This window comes from Gaeumannomyces tritici (genome assembly GCF_000145635.1).
Source record: "Gaeumannomyces tritici R3-111a-1 unplaced genomic scaffold supercont2.5, whole genome shotgun sequence".
Lineage (NCBI taxonomy): Eukaryota > Fungi > Ascomycota > Sordariomycetes > Magnaporthales > Magnaporthaceae > Gaeumannomyces > Gaeumannomyces tritici.
In genome coordinates, this window is record NW_008804549.1 from 1,007,510 (window position 1) to 1,025,043 (window position 17,534).

The 17,534-nt window shown below is 58.6% G+C and overlaps 9 protein-coding genes across 9 annotated transcripts; 5 read left to right on the forward strand and 4 right to left on the reverse strand.

Moving 5' to 3' along the window:
- The first annotated feature begins 95 nt into the window (after window positions 1-95).
- GGTG_09333 (hypothetical protein) lies at window positions 96-2,818 on the forward strand. Its single transcript, XM_009227177.1, has 4 exons — window positions 96-966; window positions 1,032-1,265; window positions 1,331-1,612; window positions 1,677-2,818. Exons 1-4 carry the CDS (start codon window positions 463-465, stop codon window positions 2,748-2,750), a joined length of 2,094 nt encoding a protein of 697 aa, XP_009225441.1. The 5' UTR covers window positions 96-462; the 3' UTR covers window positions 2,751-2,818.
- A 746-nt stretch (window positions 2,819-3,564) lies between these two features.
- On the forward strand, window positions 3,565-4,281 carry GGTG_09334 (hypothetical protein). Its single transcript, XM_009227178.1, has one exon. The coding sequence runs from the start codon at window positions 3,699-3,701 to the stop codon at window positions 3,921-3,923; it is 225 nt and encodes a 74-aa protein (XP_009225442.1). The 5' UTR covers window positions 3,565-3,698; the 3' UTR covers window positions 3,924-4,281.
- Window positions 4,282-4,650: 369 nt separating this feature from the next.
- GGTG_09335 (hypothetical protein) lies at window positions 4,651-6,020 on the forward strand (the record flags this gene model as incomplete). The annotated part of the gene is made up of 2 exons (XM_009227179.1): window positions 4,651-5,273; window positions 5,387-6,020. 2 exons carry the CDS (start codon window positions 4,651-4,653, stop codon window positions 6,018-6,020), a joined length of 1,257 nt encoding a protein of 418 aa, XP_009225443.1.
- A 280-nt stretch (window positions 6,021-6,300) lies between these two features.
- On the reverse strand, window positions 6,301-7,984 carry GGTG_09336 (YjeF protein). Its single transcript, XM_009227180.1, has 3 exons — window positions 7,747-7,984; window positions 7,580-7,677; window positions 6,301-7,460 (listed from the first exon to the last, which is right to left on the reverse strand). Exons 1-3 carry the CDS (start codon window positions 7,844-7,846, stop codon window positions 6,591-6,593), a joined length of 1,068 nt encoding a protein of 355 aa, XP_009225444.1. The 5' UTR covers window positions 7,847-7,984; the 3' UTR covers window positions 6,301-6,590.
- A 441-nt stretch (window positions 7,985-8,425) lies between these two features.
- Window positions 8,426-11,266, reverse strand: GGTG_09337 (ATP synthase subunit alpha). The gene is made up of 7 exons (XM_009227181.1): window positions 10,936-11,266; window positions 10,516-10,679; window positions 10,294-10,350; window positions 9,651-10,240; window positions 9,060-9,580; window positions 8,944-8,986; window positions 8,426-8,879 (listed from the first exon to the last, which is right to left on the reverse strand). The coding sequence occupies exons 1-7, from the start codon at window positions 11,002-11,004 to the stop codon at window positions 8,659-8,661; spliced, it is 1,665 nt and encodes a 554-aa protein (XP_009225445.1). The 5' UTR covers window positions 11,005-11,266; the 3' UTR covers window positions 8,426-8,658.
- A 169-nt stretch (window positions 11,267-11,435) lies between these two features.
- On the reverse strand, window positions 11,436-12,986 carry GGTG_09338 (60S ribosomal protein L11). The gene is made up of 3 exons (XM_009227182.1): window positions 12,866-12,986; window positions 12,664-12,802; window positions 11,436-12,560 (listed from the first exon to the last, which is right to left on the reverse strand). Exons 1-3 carry the CDS (start codon window positions 12,866-12,868, stop codon window positions 12,184-12,186), a joined length of 519 nt encoding a protein of 172 aa, XP_009225446.1. The 5' UTR covers window positions 12,869-12,986; the 3' UTR covers window positions 11,436-12,183.
- A 124-nt stretch (window positions 12,987-13,110) lies between these two features.
- On the forward strand, window positions 13,111-14,942 carry GGTG_09339 (hypothetical protein). The gene is made up of 6 exons (XM_009227183.1): window positions 13,111-13,309; window positions 13,388-13,396; window positions 13,512-13,583; window positions 13,664-13,975; window positions 14,095-14,179; window positions 14,259-14,942. Exons 1-6 carry the CDS (start codon window positions 13,280-13,282, stop codon window positions 14,372-14,374), a joined length of 624 nt encoding a protein of 207 aa, XP_009225447.1. The 5' UTR covers window positions 13,111-13,279; the 3' UTR covers window positions 14,375-14,942.
- On the forward strand, window positions 14,868-15,941 carry GGTG_09340 (hypothetical protein). The gene is made up of 3 exons (XM_009227184.1): window positions 14,868-15,054; window positions 15,172-15,244; window positions 15,369-15,941. The coding sequence occupies exons 1-3, from the start codon at window positions 14,982-14,984 to the stop codon at window positions 15,604-15,606; spliced, it is 384 nt and encodes a 127-aa protein (XP_009225448.1). The 5' UTR covers window positions 14,868-14,981; the 3' UTR covers window positions 15,607-15,941.
- Window positions 15,527-16,705, reverse strand: GGTG_09341 (hypothetical protein). Its single transcript, XM_009227185.1, has one exon. It carries the CDS (start codon window positions 16,320-16,322, stop codon window positions 15,870-15,872), a length of 453 nt encoding a protein of 150 aa, XP_009225449.1. The 5' UTR covers window positions 16,323-16,705; the 3' UTR covers window positions 15,527-15,869.
- Window positions 16,706-17,534: the final 829 nt, after the last annotated feature.

Consider the following 17,534-nt stretch of genomic DNA (forward strand, 5'->3'; position numbering starts at 1 on the left):
CAGTAATGCACATGCCTAAATCGGCTAGCGCTAACCGACTTCAGGCCAGGGGCTGCAGATCATGGGGGTGCTCATTGGAGCTCATTGGAGCGCCGGAAATTTGAGCTCCAACCTTTTGGGTTTGCACGACTCTACCATTGTTTCCCCTTTCAGCCTGCGTCAGGAAACTGCACTCATCTTATGCTCGCAATCAATCACGGCTCAAGAGAGTTCCGGTACTCCCGGTAGTCGCCACGATGAGGGATGAGGGGCTGGCCGTCACCCCTGAATCTAATGGGCAGGCGTCCAGCAGTGGTATTTATTTCACGGCGAAGCCCCGACTTGGCGGTTATGTTGTGACAGCCTTGGCCGTGCTCTCACCCCTTGCAGAGTTCCCCAGGCCAAGCCTCCAGATCGAGCACACGCCGGCGACTAGGTACCCCACAGCCAACGTCTTAGCTCGAGCTGTCGACATCAGCCACCATGAGGATCGCACGTGCCGCCCAGACCGTGTGCACGCTCGGCGTGTGCACCGACGTTGGCTCCGAGCTGGCCCGCCACCTCCAGGTCAACACCACCCAGCTCGACCTGTGCGCCCCCGGCAACTTCGAGACCTGGGTCTGCGACGGATGGCGCCAAGACCACAAGCTGCGCCCCGAGCAGGGCCGCATGAGCAACGACAACCTGCTCCAAGACCGGGCTGATAACATCGTCTCGACCTACCTCAACGGCACAAATGCCCCCATCGACACCCCCGCCGATGCCGAGAGCTTCGCCAAGGCCAAGGCTGCCTACAGCGCCTGCATGAACGTCGATGCCATCCAGAATGTCGGCGTCGCTCCCATCCAGGCCATGCTGGACGAGGTCGCCGCCTTGTACCCCGCCGACGGTAAAGAGACACCTCTCCAAGACGTCTTGTTGTATTTGCAGAAGCTCGGCATATTCCCCTTCATCGGCATCGGCCCTGGCAGGGACGACAAGTTTCCGGTTAGTTAAAGTTGTGCCCCCCTCTTCAGCAGCGCCTCAACTGACCATGTTACAACCTTACCTAGCTCGTCCGGCTTGTGGTAGTCGCTCCCAAGAGCCAGCTCACCCTGTCGACGAACTTCTACACGGACAACAATACCATGGCATCGTACCAGTCAGCCATGTCCAAGGTCTTCGCCGCCATACTACCCAGCGCCAACGCCAGAGCCAAGGCCGAGCAGCTCGCCAACCAGGTGGTCGACTTTGAGAAGGCTGTGTCTGCCATCACTCCGCCGCTTATCGACATCTTCGATGTGAATGTAAGTGGGCAGAGAGCAGAGCTGCCGTCCGTTGACAGCGCTGCAGTGAGCTAATCACCACCTAGAAATACTACAACATCATGTCTCTGGAGGAGACCGACAAGCTCGCCCCGAGCCTCGGGATGAAACATGTCATCTCCACGCTGTCGCCTACCGACTTCAAAAACGACCGCTTGTTGACTTCTTTCCCCGAGTTCATCCCGAAAGTCGAGGCCATCGTCAAGACCACGTCCAAGGAGGCGATCCAGGCCTACCTCTCTTGGACCGTGGTGAACCAGTTTTACCGCTACGTGATGGCCCCCGAGACCGAACCCCTGCGCGTCTTTAACAACGAGCTGCAGGGGAGGGTATGTAGTATCTCCCGACAACCGCTGAAACACTACCAGCTGGCTAACTGGATCTTGTATATAGGACCCTACGGCATTCCCGGCTAGGTGGCGGACTTGCCTCAACGAGGTTTCGGACATCAACGGCCTTGGCTGGATCCTGGGGCGTTTCTACACCAACGACCACTTCTCCGGAAACAGCCTCCAGCTGATGCAGTCTATTGTGGCCTATATGAAGACGCAATACGCCAACAGCATCAACTCCCTCACCTGGCTTGACGGCCCTGTTCGCGACTACGCCCTCAAGAAGCTGGACGCTGTTGGCACGCTTCTGGGCTTCCCTGAGAAGCTGCCTGTCAACGTATCAGACGCCGAGTCCGTCAGGGCATTCTACGCCCCGCTCAAGATCGACGACTCCTACTTCAACAACTCGATCGCGGCTGCGCGGTTCTCTGTTGCCCTCCCCTGGGACCAGCTGAACACACCCTACGACCGCGAAGTGTTCGAGATGACGCCTCAGACTGTCAACGCCTACAACAACCCCAACAGCAACCTGATCGCCTTCCCCGCCGCCATTCTGCAGACCCCCTACTTCCACAAGGACCTGCCGGCCTACATGAACTTTGCCGTCACGGGCTATACCGTCGGCCACGAGATCTCGCACAGCTTCGACAACAACGGTCGCAGCTTCGGCGCTGACGGTGCCTATGGCGATTCGTGGTGGACCAACCGGACCAACGCCGAGTACGCGGCGCGCTCGCAGTGCTTCATCGACCAGTACGCCAACTTCTCGGTCCCCAACACGGACGGCACCCCCCTGCACCTCGACGGGCAGCAGACGCTGGGTGAGAACATTGCCGACGCAGGCGGCGTCGACACGGGCTTCCTGGCCTGGAAGCAGTACGTGGCCGAGAAGGCGCCCGGCGGCGTCGACGTCACCCTGCCCGGGCTCGAGGCCTACTCGCACGAGCAGATGTACTTTATCGCCTACGCCAACGGCTGGTGCGGCGCCGCCCGCCCCAACGCCCTCATCTCGCAGGTCTTCTCCGACTCGCACTCGCCCGCCCAGTTCCGCGTCACGGGCCCGCTGATGAACTCGAGGCACTTCCGCGAGACGTTTGGCTGTGCGAGCAAGGAGCCTACGTGCAAGATCTGGTAGACGGGCAGCAGGCAGGGCTGAGTGTAACTGCTAGATAATATAATAGTCTAATATGAACTCTTGTGTACATTTCTCGTTGTCCGGCCTAGGGTTTTGTATCTACAGGAACAACGCAGCCTCTAAGCGCCGCCAGTCAGGTCTGTCGTATAGGAGTACCTGTAAGCCGCCAGGTTCGGTGGCCTTGTCTATCACGAATGAGCCGCATCCTTCCGCTCGCTGCTCCTGTGGAGATGAGGCCGCTGATTGGATAGGCATGGTGCCTGTCATCCCCACCACGTGTGATATGGATATGGCGTTGTGGCACAGCTGTCATCAGTAGAAACCAACAGACAACAGACACCCATTGACCCCAACTTCTAGATGCGGCCAGAAGAGCCGAATTGTGGCTATGGGTTGGCCCCTTTGGTCACATTTATGCATTGTTCGAGTGGGATGTGATGTTTGCGATGCTGTGAAAGACGTGGGGCGGAAACGGCCGCATCCAAACCCCCCCTGATGATTGGCAAAGGCTGGCACCAGGCTGACTGCTGTGCCGCACACCGACGTTGTAGCGAGGCTCCTCTGTGGTGTACATGCCACTAGCTACCCCAACGGACACCCAAAGTATTGGTGTTCAGGAGCGTGATGATGGGACCTGGGGGCCGCAGACTAGTGATATCAAGGGGTGCAGACAGGCAACAGCCAACTTTCGCCGAGCAGACTCTTGGCTGGGATGTTATCTCTGGCCTTGTTCTAGGCCGCGGCTATGGCTGCCCTCGATGTATATAAACGGAACGCTGCTGCCGCTTCCCCCTCTCGAACCATTTCCAGTTCATCCCCAACTTCGACCTCGATCTCAGCCTCAACCTCAATCACTATTTTCACGCTCGCAAACCGTCTTCTGCATCGCTCTCCGGGCATCTACACTAAACTACACTAAAGCCTCCCGCCTCTTCCCAAAGACCAAGCATGTTCTTCCCCAAGATCCTCAGCATCATCCTCCTCGCGCCAGTCCTGGGCGCCATGGCCGCCCCCACGCAGACTCTCGAGGAGCGGGGAGGCCGCAGCGGCTACAACAGCGTTCCAAGCAACACTCCAACGGCCCCCCAGTTCGGGGCGCTTGACAACGGCGGCCGGAGCGGATACAACAAGAGGCACGGCGATGTGGTCCTGGTGGACAGGCAAATCGTTTGAGGGCCCCGGCGAGCAGTAGATGGATTTCAGAGACAATAAGGGAAGCCTAAAGCCACCAGCAGATGTGGGGCTGTGACGACACAGGGAGGTTGTATGGCAGCTGAGGTTGAGGTTGGGGGAAGGAGAGAGGCAGATCGAAGCTAGACCCTAGAACCAAGTTTGTCCGTGCAACAGCCTACCCTCCCCAGGCAAGCCCTACATCAGGTGACTGACTGGTGAATGAGATATGTGGAAGGAGCTTCTTGTTCCGAGTGTGATCTGGCCCCGACAAAGGTGTATCGCTTGCATGCCAGGTTGGTAGTCAGGTACCTAGAAACACGCAGCTGGAGTGAATGAAATGCAAGTCAGATTCGACCAGACTGTCGTTTGTGCAGTATAACGAGACCTGGAAAAGCTAAGCTCTGCTGCCAGAGCGGAGGGAAGATTCCGGAGAGGAATGGCAAGAGCTCAAAAGCGAAGAGTGGAACCTGATAGAACCTGACCTGGCCGCGTGAGGGCGCTTTAATGTGCTCTGCATGTCCCACAAACCTGAGCAGGCCCCCACGAAAGTTTTCACTTCACATCCTCCTCACCCAGCATCCCAATGGTGCTTCCTCTTCGTTTCACTCCCACAGATCTCACTCGCACAAAGCCCGTTCACCCGCCAATGCCGGTTGGGATCAATCCTTGATTATCTACAATATCTACATACGAGAAACGCGGCTCCAGAACTTCCAGATATCTAGACATGGCGGCAGTCGCTAAAATCCCGATGGAGAAGAAGGGATATCTCCTCGAGGATCAGCACAAGTATCCTCCCACCATGAACTACCAACGTCATGACGAGCCGAGGGTGCTCTTCAGCCGGCCCTTCCTGCAGCCGCCCACGGCCGCCGTGGACCGGTTCCTCAACCAGCTGGTGACCGAGGTCTGGGTCGACCACGGCTGTCAGCCGTCAGGACGGCACCACATGACCATCCGTATTCGCGTACGCGAATACGTAGAGGTAGAGGCCGTCCCCATCGGCGGCGTGGTGAGCTTCCACCCGTCGGGCTGCGGCCCAGGCGGTCTCGTCGTGCCCGCCGACGGCGGCCGCCGCTACCGCTGCCAGGTGCTGGTCGTCACCACGGACCCGCGCGTGGTCCCCCAGGGCGCGTCCTACGTCGCCTGGCTGCGCGGCCGCTGCGCCCCCGAGGCCGGCACGGCCGCGTCCTTCAAGTTCTCGGCCATGGGCAGCGCCTGGCCCATCCGCAGCGTCCTGCACGCCCTCGCCGGCCTGCAGATCTACCCCGTCAGGCTGCCTCTCTTCCACTCGGGCGACCTGCTTCACTTCGTTCAGGTGGCGTATGGCCGTGGACACCGCGACCTTGTGTAAGCTTCGAGCCCTGCCACACCTCATATGCCCTTTCTTCACCATGCCTTCTTTTTCCTCATTTCATTTTAATGAAATCAAACCTTTACTGACCTTGCCACTTGGCGCCCAGGTCGCAATGGATGATCAGGCTGATCGCGGTCGGAATTGTCTCCGTCAACTTCGACGGCTACTGTCTCCACCAGAGTCTGCCAAGCATCGAGGAGCTGGCCCCATACCGCCACCTCGTCGAGACCGTTAACTGTGTCCTCCGCTGGACCGAGGAGCGCCCGCCTAACATGTTCCCCAAGGTCCACAAGCTCTTTATCAGGCTTGGGGGCTTCCCCAATGGCACCCGCGTCCTCATAGACTATTTGATGGTCGAGGACCCCAACCGCAAGTACTTCGATCCCTATGTGATCCCAGCCCCGCCGCTGCCCATCTATGGCAGGGAGATCCGGGATGCTGCGCCCAAGCGCAGGGAGGCCGCGAGGGTTGCCGCCGAGAAGGCTGCCGCTGAGAAGGCTGCCGCCGAGAATGCTGCCGCCGAGGAGACTGCCGCCAAGGCCAAGAAGGACAGCGACAAGGCTGCTGCGACCGAGTCCAACAACGACAAGGACGAGACAACCGCCAAGCCTGCCGTGACCAGCGAGAAGCCAGCGGCCAAGCCCAACGATGACAAGGCCAAGGCGCCGCCGGCCAAGCCTGTTGGCAGCGGCAAGAAGTGGTACTACAAGAAGGGCAAGGCACAATCCAAGCGCCACTAGCTCCATCCTCCTCCATGGGACCTCCGTCTCTATGGGAATAGTTCCATTGCACGTTCGAGACACGCTGCTTTGAGGACGGTCCCCGCTGAAGGTTACGTGGTGGTTGCGGATGAGTATTCTGTTGCCTCAAAGAAGAAGGCAAGCCTGATCGTGTCATTGAGAGACGGGCCTTCTGTTGCCCTGGCGAGGGAGATATTCTGATGATCGAAATGTGTTACGAGTCTTTCGTTGTTTGGGGGAACAAGATACCCTTGTTGTTGGGATTAAGCGATGAACAGATGGCGTTGACGGCGTTTGTAGGCCAGACTCACTGGCCGGTGGATGGTGGAATCGTTGCATTCAATATTCTTTCGGCTGAAGGAGGGATCTATGGGAGTTGCACGAGCCGCTCGTTGCTTCCGGGTGGAAGCCGACTGGAAGGTACATGTATCCATCTAGTTCTTTTCACCTCGTCGATAAACTACCTAGATCCTGGCAGTGCTCATCACAGCCATGCCGTCAAATTCTTGTCAAGAGACAGTTAGTTGTCTCAGGACATCGGAGCCCAGACCTCAAGCACACACGGCCCTGCTACATCCGCGACGACGTCCTGCCCTCGGCGTTCTCACCCAACACGTTTAGAAACGCCTGGTGCACCTCCTCGGTCAGGTCGCTGGCCTGCAGGCTCCTGCCGCGGCGCGCAAACGCCAGGCGCGAGCACTCGCGCGTGACGGCGCACCCTCCAAACGCCGCCAGCCGCACGCTCTCGCCCTCGTCCGCCACCCCGGCCTCGCTGCCCTCCCACAGCCCGTCCAGCGCCGCCTTGCGCCAACCCAGCATGGTCGCGATGCAGCCCGTCAGCGTGTCGCCCTGCCCGCCACTGCGCTTCAGGCCGCCTTCCAAATCCACCACGAGCGCGCTGGCACCTCCGCCGCCGGCGATGATATCCTTACCGCCTTTCTGCACCACCGTGACGCCGCCCAGCGCGCGCGCCAGCGCCTCGGCCCGCTCCGTGGCCGACTTCCCATCATTATTATCACCGTCAACGGCCTCGGGCACGTCGAGCGCGCTGGCGAGGCGGCCAAACTCGACCACGTTTGGCGTCAGCACGGCCAGGCGGTAGCCGCGCACGAGCGCCGGGTCGCGCTGGACGAGCAGCAGGGCGTCGGCGTCGAGCACGACGGGCATGCCGCGCGCGCGGGCGGCGGCGACGACGACGCGGCACGTCCGCTGCATGAGCGGGTCGCGGCCCAGGCCCGGCCCGACGACGAGCACGTGCAGGCGCGCGAGGAGGTCGATGATGGGCGACGCCACCGCCTCGGCCTCGGCCTCGGCATCGACGTCGGGTGGTGGCGGCTGCTGGGACGACGACGACGACTGCCGCATCAGCGGGTGGACCATCAGGTTGGGGCTGTAGGTCTTGATGACGGCGGCGGCGGCAAGGGTGCAGATAACGTGTGACTTGGAGAAGCAGAAGCATGATCAGCATGAGAGGGCCCGAGTTTGATGCTCTGTGTGGCCTGGTCTCCCATATCACAGAGTAGGAGCTATTCCAGGACTGGAGATCAAAACATCAGTACCATGTCGCAACCGAGCCTAGCGCTGGCCATGGCCGAGAAGTACGGCGCGCCGGTGTAGTCCTCGCTCCCGCCAATGACGCCGATCCGTCCTAGCTGGCCTGTAGCGGCAGGTCGTCAGCCTCGTCCCCGAAAGTCCTGTGTCAATCGACGGTCCCTTTGGAACGGACCTTTGCGGAAGCTCTCCAACATCGGCGGGACCATCCGCCGCACCCGGCCAAGGATTTCTTTGGTGGCTGCCGACATTTCCGGCATGCGGTCGGAGGGCATTCTTCTCGGTCGCAGCTCTTATGAGTCTGGCAGACAGTTGAAAAGGTGCAAGCTAACACTTTGTAGTTGTTAGTTTGGTTCTAGTCCGTGCCGGATGGTGTGGTTCGGAAACCAATCTTGCATTGTGAGGGGTCGCATCACCGCAGTTGAAATATCCCAACTCCCATCCGCTGGCCCATCACAATGATGTCACACCACCAAGCAACTTGACGGGCTGCGAATATCATGAACAAATTTAACAGAATGGGATGACGACCAAATAGTAGTCATCAATTACAATTGAAGCCCTTATCCATGAGGCTATCATATGGGTCATCATCACTGCTTCCTATATCTTGTCATTTCACATATATCATCTCCTTGTTCCGACTCTTCTACTCTGGTTGCTTTTTTCGGCACTCTTGTGTCCTTTCTCCTGTCCATTTGGTCGGTCAGGATGTTGGGTTTATAAGGGGCTTAGTTGAGCCTAGAATAAAACGTCTTCCAGAGATGCCCTAGACACTCGGCGAACACATTCCAACAACAGGCTCGTCGTTCTGCCAAAACGTCCATACAGTCACACGTCACCGCTGAACAAGGTATAAGACAAAAGGAATTCGAGTGCTTGATTGAGTTCGACTCTATTTTACAATACCGCGGACTGGAGAATCGAGTCCCTCCCTGCATCCCGCAGGTTCCCACTGCACCCAGCGAGAAGAAACCGTCTCTCTAGTAAACGAGACACAGCCATCAGGTATAGACATCCGCCGCCCGCATCTCCCACCACCTCCCAGTAATGCTTTTAACGTGACACAAAAGCGCCCTCAGGAGATTTAACCAAGGAAGCTCTTGGTGAAAGTGGTGATGGCGTCCTGGAGCCTGGCCTCCAGTTCCTTGCTCAGAGCGCCCTCCTTGTCGATGGTGGCAAGCAGGTCGGACTCGTTGGTCTTCAGGTAGGCGAGGAAGTCGGCCTCCCACTCCTGAATCCTGGGCACGGGGACCGAGTCCAGGAGACCCCTGACACCGGCGAAGATGAGCGGGACCATCTCGTTGACTGCAAATTACTGCTTGTTAGCCAGAGTCAATGGACAAGTCAAGGATTTTCCTGAAAGACTTACCAGCCATGGGGCTGTACTGGCGCTGCTTGAGAAGCTCGGTCAACTGCAGAGGTAATGATTGCGTCAGCCACACATGTACTCTGTCTTTGGGGTCTTGGAGGTGCGTGATCACTTACCCGCTCACCGCGGTTCAGGGTTTGCTTGGTAGCGGCATCCAGGTCGGAACCGAACTGGGCGAAGGCGGCGACCTCACGGTACTGGGCCAGGAAGAGCTTCAGGGAACCAGCCACCTGCTTCATGGCCTTGAGCTGGGCAGCGGAGCCGACACGAGACACGGACAGACCGACGTTGATGGCGGGGCGGATACCCTTGTAGAAAAGCTCAGCCTCCAAGAAGATCTGACCGTCGGTGATGGAAATGACGTTGGTGGGAATGTAGGCGGACACATCACCACCCTGGGTCTCAATGATGGGCAGAGCAGTCAGGGAGCCACCACCGTGGGTCTTGTTGTTCATCTTGGCCGAACGCTCGAGCAGACGCGAGTGCAGGTAGAAGACGTCACCGGGGTAGGCCTCACGTCCGGGGGGGCGACGCAGCAGCAGCGACATCTGACGGTAGGCGATGGCCTGCTTAGTCAGATCGTCGTAGACGACCAGAGCGTGCTTTCCGTTGTCACGGAAGTACTCGCTGATGGCGGCTTGAAGAGTGGAGCGATGTTAGCAAGGGGATGCTGAACGAGTTCTGATTCATGTAGAGAGACAACTTACTGCCGGTGAAAGGAGCCAGGTACTGCATGGGGGCGGCCTCGGAGGCGGTGGCGGCGACAATAATGCTGTACTTCAGCGCGTCGTTCTCCTCCAGGGTCTTGACGAGCTGGGCAACAGTCGAACGCTTCTGGCCGATGGCGACGTAGACGCAGTAAAGCTTCTTGGTCTCGTCGGTGCTGTTGTTCCAGCGCTTCTGGTTGAGGATGGCGTCCAGAGCGACGGCAGTCTTGCCGGTCTGACGGTCACCAATGATCAGCTCACGCTGACCACGGCCGATGGGCACCATGGCGTCGACGGACTTCAGGCCGGTCTGGACGGGCTGGTTGACAGACTGGCGGGGCAGAATGCCGGGGGCCTTGAGCTGGGCACGGCGCTTCTCCTTGCAACCGATGGGACCCTTGCCATCGATGGGGTTGCCGAGGGCGTCAACGACACGACCCAGCATCTCGGGGCCGACAGGGATATCGACAATCTCTCCGGTACGCTTGACGACCTCGCCCTCCCTGACCAGACGGTCAGAGCCGAACAGCACGACACCGACCTGGCCGGCCTCGAGGTTCATGCACATTCCCTTGACACCGGAAGCGAACCTGGAAGAGGTTAGTATGGTCTGGCGGGGAAGGATACTGCGAGGGAGACGTACTCGACTAGCTCCTCGGCCTGGACGTTGGCCATGCCGTGCACACGGGCGATACCATCACTATGGGGTACAATTGTCAGCCTCAGCCTCTCGATATGCCAATTAGACGTGGACATTAGGAGCAACCGCTCGAAGCGCAGTGTTTCGGCGGTTTCCAGGAGTGTTGTCACGATGTCCATCCACGCCCATATTGCGCACAGTCATTTCCCCCCTGGTCCGACGTACCCGACGGACAGAACGCGGCCAGTCTCGGCGAGGTTGTTCTCGTCCTGGACACCGCGGATCCTCTGCTCGAGGATGGAAGAGACCTCAGTCGGCGAAGCCTTCGCATCGGCGTAGGTGCGGGCCTGGATCGAGGCGGCTTTGAAGGCGGGCGCGGCGTTGCGGGCCTGGGCGAGCAGGGGAAGCAAAACAAGTTAGCCGAGTTGGCCCCGAGAAAAATCCAATATCGACCCAGCAGCTCCCACCAGCAGCTCCCACCAAGCTCCCAAGCTCAACCAGCTCCTCCACGGCCCCAAAATCGTCGCGAAGAGATGCATTGAGCTCGGGCGGCGACCCCGCGATGCTTCAAAAGGGGCCAGGGTCGGCCCCGGATGGCATTGAGGCCGAATTGATTCGAGGTCGGCGGGCACAGCAGAGACTTACGGTGATGCGGCTCGAGGCCGACACGGCGCCGACAGCGCGGCTGGACTGGCGGAGGGCGTTCCGGAACATTATTAAGTGGTATCTGGGAGGTTGCGGAACGCAAGGAAAGCAATTGCAACCGCCTTGCAATCGCAGTTTGGAGCGGAGATGGTTCGAAGGAGGTTTTTGAGACAATTGGAATGCGAGGTTTTCAGAGAGGAGTCTGGGAACCTAGCCCCAAAAACGAGAGCAGACTGGGCTGCGGGTGGGGTCTGTTCGCTCGAGCAGGCCAATCGGAAGATGGGAAGCAGGGAATTCTCGGAGGTTGACAGAGGCCAACTCAGTGCAACGCTCAGGAAAATCCGTGAGAGAATCAGCGCCCGGCGAAATGACGGTCCGACAGAATTCGCTCAGTAGCAGCATCCAGCCATGCACCCCAGTCGCTGCCATGCTTCGTGCTTCCCCACACACAAACCCCCTCAAGTGGTCGACGTGATGGAATGCTGCCAGTGGGCAGCCCCGCGTAAAGTTTGGCCTTGCATGTTGGGCATCTGTCATAAAGGAAGCAATACAATATATATGAATGAGATAAATCTTGCAGGACAGGCCAAGCAACGACACCTCCTATCAGTATGCATATATAAACTACAGGGAACTTTTTTACATGCCCGCAAGTATGAGAAGACCGAATATGTGATGCAACGTCTCCATTGACAGCTCACTCTCCTAGCTAACAGGCTGCCAACCCAGCAGTCACTCTCATGTCCAGATTCCGTCGAAGCCCAACTCATTGCTCCCAAAGAGAGTATGAAGGTGACTACCGGATGTACCTGAATACCTATTTAACATGACACAAAGCTGCAGCGGCAGAGACGGTTTCCGAGGAATGTATTCCTCTGGCCACTACTAGTAGCATCATCTCGCCATGGAGTGCCCGGAGTCCGTCAACTACACCGGACAAGCACTTACATACAATAATCCACATCAAACTTGGAGCGGGAAGCCGGCTGAGATGCCGGTCGGACTCTGAGGCCGTGGCTTGGCTGATAAATTCAGACCAAGCGAGAGTGGCAAGCCAAAAGGCTCACGAGACTGAACGAAGGATATACACGTGCCCTATTTCCAGAACCCGAAGCGCGATACCATGTCCACGCCATGTCCACTCCGAATGCCCATGTGCCCAGTTAACCGACGAAAAAGAACTCCTTTGATCATGCCGTGCCCGGAAAAAAGAAACAGGTTGCTTTTGTGCCAAATCCCCGCAGCTGCTTAGCGGACAATGCCGTCGAAGCGGCTCTTGAACCACCGGACAGTCTCCAGGCGGTTGATCTTGTGGCTGGTGCCGACTCTGCTCTTGCAGCGGCGGCGGCGGGCGACACGCTCACCAGGGCGGGTCATGCAGCAGTAGAAGTCCATGCCGTAGATACCAATGCCGGGGTCGTACTTGATGCCGAGGTCGATGTGCTCCGAGATACCGAAGCCGAAGTTGCCAGTCTCGCTGAAATTCTTCTTCTTCAGCTCGTACTCCTTGACCTTGAGGCCACGCTCCAGAATCTCCTCGGCCTTAGGGCCACGGACGGTAACGTGGACCGAGATCTTCTCGTTGCGGCGGATACCGAAGGTACGGACGGTGTAACGGGCCTTGCCTGTAGTTTATGCAAATCGGCAAAGGTCAGATTTTTGTGACAGCAAGTGACAGTGGAATGGGCACTTTTGTGCCCTTGGAGAAATTGACCCGGGGGTACTGACTGTAGACCGGAGTCTGACCGGACAGCTGCTCGAGCACCTTCGCAGCACGGGTCAGCCTGTCACCAGACTCGCCGACCGAAATGTTCAGGACGAGCTTCTGGATGCGGAGCTCCCGCATGGGGTTGGCGGCCTTCTCAGACTGCAGGAAAACGTGATTAGCATCGCAATGGCCGTATCGTCAGTCTGGAAGAGATGCGCTTACCATGGTGGCTGTTTTTTGTTAGTAAAATGGGCGGGATGGGCTTTGGAAGATTGTTGTCGCTAACAAGGAAAATTGAAAGGCGATCGCGGGAAAGAATTTCGTGTGTGGGCTTCAATTGTGTGAGGGTTTGGGAGGGGAAGGCACTGGTGGGCCCACATTCCCCATATGACAGGCGGTGAAAGAGGTTGGTGGTCCGAGCTCCCTGCGTCAGGCAGCTCCCGCCCGCTTTTCAGGTTGGTTTGGTGGCGGCAATCTCGAGATCCCGCCTGGTCGGAACATCACCAACCTTGATGCTGGACTTGGAAGCTCGTAAGCAGACAAGACCGCGTCGCTAGCGAACAAGTCAAGTCTGACTGCAGTTCCCAATCCAATTTTTGAAAAGCGAAGGAGCCTTGCGCCCTTCAATTCGCAACCATGACCTCGTTGAACAAGCAAGGCAAGATGGTATGTTGCGCTTCATCGAGACCAGGAACGCCTCGCCTCCCCTCTGCTCGCGTCCGCTAACCACACACCCTGTTGCAGGCCGGTTACGTACGTCACCGATCTCCCAATTCTTTTTCGACCTCCCGGCCCGACCGCCAGCATCCGCGTTGCGGCCGCTCCCATCCGTCCCCGTCCCCGATAGAAGCTGACGCGCCTAGCCCAGATCAACTACCGGATGAGGACGACCCTCAACGACGGCCGCCAGATGGTCGGCCAGATGCTCGCGTTCGACAAGGTGCGAACTCTTCCTACGGCTCGCAACCTCTGTTCCCCGCCGATATCCTGGAAGCCAACCGCTGACCGGCCCTTCTCCAGCACATGAACCTCGTTCTGGCCGACACCGAAGAGTTCCGCCGAGTCAAGCGCAAGCAGGCAAAGCCCGCCGCGCCCGGTGCGGCCTCCGGTAGCTCGTCTTCGACTGTCGAAACGGAAGAGAAGCGCACGCTCGGCCTTACCATTGTGCGCGGCGCGCAGATCGTCTCGCTCTCTGTCGAGAGCCCGCCCCCTGCAGACCCGAGTACTCGACTTGGCAAGACCACCACCGGCGGTATCTCGACGACATTGACCGCAGGACCAGGCACCGCGCGCCCTGCTGCCAGAGGAGCCGCCGCGCCGGTCTCACTCGCCGTACGACCACCCTCCGATTCCTCCACGCACCCCAGCCTCGTCCATCCGTTTCTTCGGTCTGCCAGGTCGAAATAGTTCGGCCGAGCTGTTCAGAAGCTAACCGTTGGATTTATGCGCAGGGCCCCGCTGCTGGTGTGGGAGGCGCTCCTCCCCCTGCATTCCCTGGCTTCCCCGGTGCTGCTGGCGCGCCTGGTTTCCCTGGTGGTACGCTCGCTTCTTTGCCCTGCCCGCTTGTACTTCACTGCTCCGAGGTGCTAACAGTCATTTGCCTTGTCACTTTCAGCACCCGGCTTCCCTCCTCCGGGTGGTTTCCCTCCTGGTTTCCAGGGTCCTCCCGGTGCCCCCGGCTTTGGACGCGGCCAGGGTGCGCCGGGCTTCCAGCCGCCGCCGCGTCGTTAAGCGAAACTCCCGAGCAGCATATCTCGAGAAGGATGATTTTCCACGACCTGGGCGTTTGGGTAGATGCATAAAACCATGTTTCTTTGGCGGATAGTCGCATTTATATGATATACCAAGGAGTATCAACACAGAATGATGCCGCTGGGTGGGGGAATGCGACAGGTCACCCAACTCGACCGCGCTCTACGAGAATGAATGGTCGGTGAGGCTGAGACGCGCATGCGCCCCGCGTCCTCCGACAGAGCGAGCCACTTGTTCGCATTTAGTCACGATTGGACGGTGGATACGTAACAAAAGACACTGCCAGAGACGCAATCTTCCGGGCAGAGGTCTCTACATATGATGTCGGAGAAATTGGGGGTGGGTGCAACCCACCGGGCAAGCCGCGCCGCCCCCCTGGCTTTCCGAACACCGACGGGGGTGTTGGCAGGCAGACCCATATCCACACCGAAAAGCTTGCCCTAGCTGTTGGACGTGATTCCGTTCGTTTGTACCTAAACTCGGGCTCGACACAGGAAGAACAAGAAAATTTTCGCAGATTTTGGTTGTCTCCTGGATTGCCACCGCCTCCCATCACCGTATTGCTTCGAGCAGAACGTCCCCGACCATGGCCGCCTTTGTCAAAGCCATCAATGCCAGGATACGGGCGAATCCGGTCACGGATTACCTATGTTCGACGCGTATGTTCGCCCGCCATTTGGATGGGCCCCGACGCCAGTGCTGTAATCGAGCAGCCCTGGCTTCGTGTTTCGGAAGGCTTGGGTGTCTGTTCCTGCTAACCAGATGGAACTGTAAAGATTTCTGGGGACCTGCGTCGAACTTCACAATCCCCCTGGCGGCCATCGCGGACACGCGGAAGAGCCCCGAGCTGTAAGTTGGACCAGTTTGGGGCTGCGACAGCCCCTCCGGGCTGTGTGGCCCGAAACGAAACAGAAGGAGAACAAAGGACGGGAAGGAAACAAACGGCATGCTTACTTTGCGCCCTCGCCGTCAGCATCTCGGGTCAGATGACCGCCGCCCTCTTCCTCTACTCGTCGACCTTCATGCGCTTCGCTATGGCGGTCCAACCGAAGAACTACCTCATGTTCGCCATGCACTTTGTCAACTGGGGCGCCCAGACGACGCAGGGGTACCGATATGCCGACTACCACTACATGGGCGGCAAGCAGAGGGCCCTGGAGGCGGGCACCGTGCAGCCGCAGGTGGTGGCTGTCAAGACTGCGGTGGCTTGAGCGGCGAGGGGTTAACGGAAAACGACATTGGGGAATGTTGTATATAAAAAGATCCTGAGGTCACCGAAGCCGAGATGATGTGGTCCCGGTGGGGCGTTTCTTAATCTCTGGGGGGGAGGGCACGAAAGCAGGAAGCCGACGAGGTTCATGATGGATGTCTGGGAAACCCGATGATATGCGTATCGGCCGGCGGATGGACCTGCCGTTTTCAAATTTTCCCGCTTCTTTATCTCCTTTGTCATAATTTTTAATCTCCTTCTCTTCTAAATGCAGCCGCAGGATGGCCCTGGGGAGGAAATATCACGCCGCTCTTGACATCTGACGTGAAGCCTGTCTAGCCCCGTGTTGCCGGCCGGGGCACGCGGACGAGCGGATCGGCTTGCGCCGGCCCGCTGTAAGAGGCGCGTGTTGGTTGTAGCCCAACGCGGAACCCCCAAAAGAGGGACGTCTGGATCGCCTCGCCTCGCCTCGCCAGCTTCGATTCCCCTAGAGACGGACACCCTAACTTCTGCCTGCCACTTGGTTCCCTCCCCTCTCCGAAACAGATACCCAAGCCTCCAGAGCCCTTGGTGCTCCCCCGAGCGAACGCCGAAGCGCGCGAGGCGTGCCTCACGCGCCGCACGGGCGTGGTCGCTTCTCGGGGTGTGGGGTTCGCCCTGACCCTCTCCGCATTCTCCGAGCAACACTACGTGCGTATTTACAGCCTCCCAGTCCATGGCGGTGGAGTCGGCCGGGCCCGGTATCGAACCCCGCAGCCGCCCGCCCGCCGCCTCCTCCTCCTTCTCTCCACACACGCCGCGGTGTGATGCTATTGGCTCGTTGGGTAGCGCCGTTCTGATTCGGAGTCGTCTGGACTAAAAACCCTCCCTGGGCCAGTGACATGGGTCATGGGTGCGGGAATATTGGTTCTGCGGCGCTGCGCGCGGGTTCCCGGATGGAGCGGAGGCTTTTGTCACGGCAGGCATCTTTTTTTTCTCGTCCCTCCTGGTTCCTGATCAGGTAGGGGAGATCTAGAAGCAAGGTCGTGTAGCCGACTCGGCAATCTCGAGTCAAAATAGAACTACGCCTAGAGGGGCTCGACCACTCTTGACTCTTGCCACTTGTTGACTGCAATTTTCTGCTTTCCATGTCTGGCGACTGATATCGGCTGTTCGATGTCACCCACACTGGTTAGTCGGAAGTTCGCGCTGATACTACATGCAACTCCACAGATATCAGCAGAGTCACATCCTGATCAGCCTGTCGGTCAGAGAAAAGACGCATCTTTCCATCAAGGTGCCAGGCACGGGAGATCTTTCCTCAATCCAGCCCCAGGCTGAAACCAATCACCATTGGTCGAGGTGCGCAGCCCTGCCCCTCGGTCAATACCCGGGGCCGGCACCCTATCAGGATTGCCCCTAGTTTGTGACCTAAACTAGGATGCGGGATCACAGAAGGGCAGAGACGGAAATGCCATGTCTCACAGCGATAAATGCGCATGTTCATGACGGCGGTATAAAAAGAAGCAAAGATAGATAATGCGCGACTAGAGGGGCAGGTCAAAACGAGGCGGGCGGTTGGTCCCAAGGCCAATGGACCCCACCGAGATTGGGCGAGATAAGCCCATTCATTACCCATTGCCGACACACGCAGTAGGTCGTGTCGATCCAAGCTGCAGCAAGGCGCAGCCGCCGCAAGAAAAAGGTTCTGTGAGGCATTGGGCAGGCGAAGCCATATCGGGGTTGCAAACGAGCCAATTGGCGGCGGTCGAGAGCACACGACGCTTGTCCTGTGGCTTGGGACGCCACCAGAAAGCGCGTGTGAGCGACATGGGAAAAATGTAATGGGGAATTGCATTCAATTGCCCCTCCTTCTCATACCCCTGTCCCCCCCCCCCCCCCCCAAAACGCTCGGCCGGGCTTCAGCATCCCAGTGTCCGAAACGGTTAC